The following is a 2,449-nucleotide window of genomic DNA, read 5'->3' as shown; positions in this document are numbered from 1 at the left end:
CATCTTCAGATATCATTCAAATTTGATTATATTCCAAGAAGACGAGGATAATATAGGACAATAAGCCGGGACAATAAGCTTGATTTGGGAATTTCCTTGAATGCGATGAGAGTCCGGCCTTGCAATACGAACTCTCATCGCATTCCTTTGTAACATCACATGCTGTAAACCCACCACTCAAGGGAAAGCTGGTGCGTAAAAGAAAGTAATTAATTAGGAAACATCCATGTCCTAGCTCACAGGCGGACATTTCATTTTATTATTATATTCTCATATGCAGAGAACAAAGAGCAACCTCAGGCTCTATTTACTTATCCACCACCGCTGATGACTAAAGTCTCTCTACTCCTAGCAGCACTCCCTGCTAAGATCGCATCAAGCTTCAGCTCTCGACTCTCTCCTAGGAGTGAAGATCGCCACCTCGTCCCCCCTGTTGAGTTTGACCCTCCTTGCTTCGTCCCTTGAGATGCGGTAGGAGTTCATCAGCACCTCCTCCGGCATGCCCCGGAGAGCCGACGTCTTCCCAACGATTGCGCTCACCATGGCCCGGTCGCTGGTCTTGATCGATACGAACTGGAAGCCTTCACTTCCCGCCCTTTCCGACACCGCATAGTTTTGCGGGACGATCAAGAGCTGACCTTGGCGGAGCTCTCCGTCGAACGCAGTTTCTCCCTTGTCATCAGCAACCTCGACACGGCCTCGTCCTCCGGTACAATACATGATGCTGTGGGCATTGATGTTCCAGTGGGGTGATACCATGGCGTTCTACAAATTAACAGAGAAAAGTACTTATATAAATATAAACAAAAAAGAATTTTATACTTGCCATGAGATATACGAGAGCACTGCAGGTATATATATAATTTCTTACCCTGTAGAGAACCACCCTCTCAGCACTCATTTGGATGAACCTAAGGATCGGAAGCTTCTCGCTGTTGAGGGTAGTAATCCTTCCGCCCCTTGGGTTGAAGACGTCGGCACGCCTTGGATCCCCAATGTTCTGCTTAATCTTCATCGAGCAATAGGTCTCCTCCAATCCATTTTTCCTTCTACTCTCTTCCCTCTCTTCTTCCTCCATCCTTGAGGGCCTCAGCACCTGAAGCCCGTTCTCCGCCCGCACGATCTCGCCCCTTGTGTCATCCCTGCACTGGAGCTTCCTTGCCAGCTCCATGTTAACGCCAAAAGCCGCTGCCAGCAACTCGGTGCTGAACCCTCTCAGGATGTTTTCCTTGATGCTCTCCCCACGGCGATATCGTTGCCGGCCTTCCTCCTGCCTTCCAGCCAATAAGAATTGCTGCGATTTGATCGAAAATAGTAAAGGGGATGGGTGTTATATCTATATATGTTCATCCGTTAAACAACAAATCTATCGATCAATGATTCATCAAGTGAAGTGATAGAGTGGCCGGGACTCACTCTGTGGCTGCGATCGAGCTGGTTAGCATCGTTACCGGTATCGAGGACGGTGATCGCGACCACAGGGTTCTCCCCATTGTTGTAGCACCAGTAAGCAAATCCATCAGGCACAGCCAGGACGTCTCCCTCTTGGAACTGGTAGACTTTTTGGTGTTCATCTCTGGATCTCCGATGTCGCTCGCCTTCCTCGCGTTCATACTGCTCGGATCGCTGGAAGGATTGGAAAGTTTCGGGGCAGCCAGGCATCACAAGTCCAACGAGACCCCTTCCTACACACGTGCGTACGTAGCATGCAATTAAGACTAGCTATATATAGCAAGCTATAGCAGACCTACGTGTCCTTGTTGTTCGTAGCTAACAGCCTCATCATCATCGTTATGATATTAAATAAAGAGCAAAGGTGGGGCAAGCAACATGCCTTGGACGATGTAGACGAGGCGAGGGGCATTGGACATGGAGGGGAGGAGAAGGCCTCTGGGTTCTATCACTCGGCGGATCGCGGACACGCCGGCGCACCGGAACTGTTCATTGTCCTCATCAAAGTAATCCGTGATACCAGCTTCGGACCTCACAGTCCTTGTCGGCTCGAGGGCATTCAGCCTCTCCATCCGGCACTCGTCCCGAGTTGATACCGACCGACGTCGTGAGCTCTGAAATGGGCTCTCCTGACTGGACCCAAATTGAGCCTGGGACACACGACACAGGAGCAACAAGCAAAGAGAAAAGGAGAGCAAAGAGAAGGACGACATGGCTTTAGAAATTAAGAAAGAGAGAAACGCTGAAGGCTATTGCTTGAGCAAGGGTGGCGAGATGGGGTGGGTATTTATAGGCCAAAAAAGTTGTTTAGGCTTGGACCCATCTGGATGCACTTTTGTGAGATACGATGCCCATGCTTTGCCATGCATGAGCTCTCGTGTTGCCGCATAAGATATATGGAGATGGGTGCGTGGCAGCTTGGTCCAGAGAGGACAGAATACAGGTGGCCACGTGTCATACACTTGGATGAATGGACTGTAAATATTGGAAGGAAGAG

General features: G+C 49.6%; 1 protein-coding gene across 1 annotated transcript; it reads right to left on the bottom strand.

Annotated features, from left to right (window-relative positions):
• Nucleotides 1-209: 209 nt before the first annotated feature.
• On the bottom strand, nt 210-2,222 carry LOC140854161 (cocosin 1-like). Its single transcript, XM_073249678.1, has 4 exons — nt 1,831-2,222; nt 1,417-1,681; nt 872-1,294; nt 210-765 (listed from the first exon to the last, which is right to left on the bottom strand). The coding sequence occupies exons 1-4, from the start codon at nt 2,163-2,165 to the stop codon at nt 376-378; spliced, it is 1,413 nt and encodes a 470-aa protein (XP_073105779.1). The 5' UTR covers nt 2,166-2,222; the 3' UTR covers nt 210-375.
• Nucleotides 2,223-2,449: the final 227 nt, after the last annotated feature.

This window comes from Elaeis guineensis, chromosome 15, assembly GCF_000442705.2.
Source record: "Elaeis guineensis isolate ETL-2024a chromosome 15, EG11, whole genome shotgun sequence".
NCBI lineage: Eukaryota > Viridiplantae > Streptophyta > Magnoliopsida > Arecales > Arecaceae > Elaeis > Elaeis guineensis.
Note: the sequence above shows the minus strand (reverse complement) of the source record. Positions and strands in the feature narration are given on the sequence as shown.

Bases quoted from the DNA above. Each gene is read 5' to 3' on its own strand.
- LOC140854161 (XM_073249678.1), bottom strand. From the start codon at position 2,165: ATGTCGTCCTTCTCTTTGCTCTCCTTTTCTCTTTGCTTGTTGCTCCTG. The intron at 1,295-1,416 runs GTGAGTCCCGGC...ATCAAATCGCAG, and splicing joins AGCTCGATCGCAGCCACAGA to CAATTCTTATTGGCTGGAAG. The intron at 766-871 runs GTAAGAAATTAT...GTTAATTTGTAG, and splicing joins AGAGGGTGGTTCTCTACAGG to AACGCCATGGTATCACCCCA.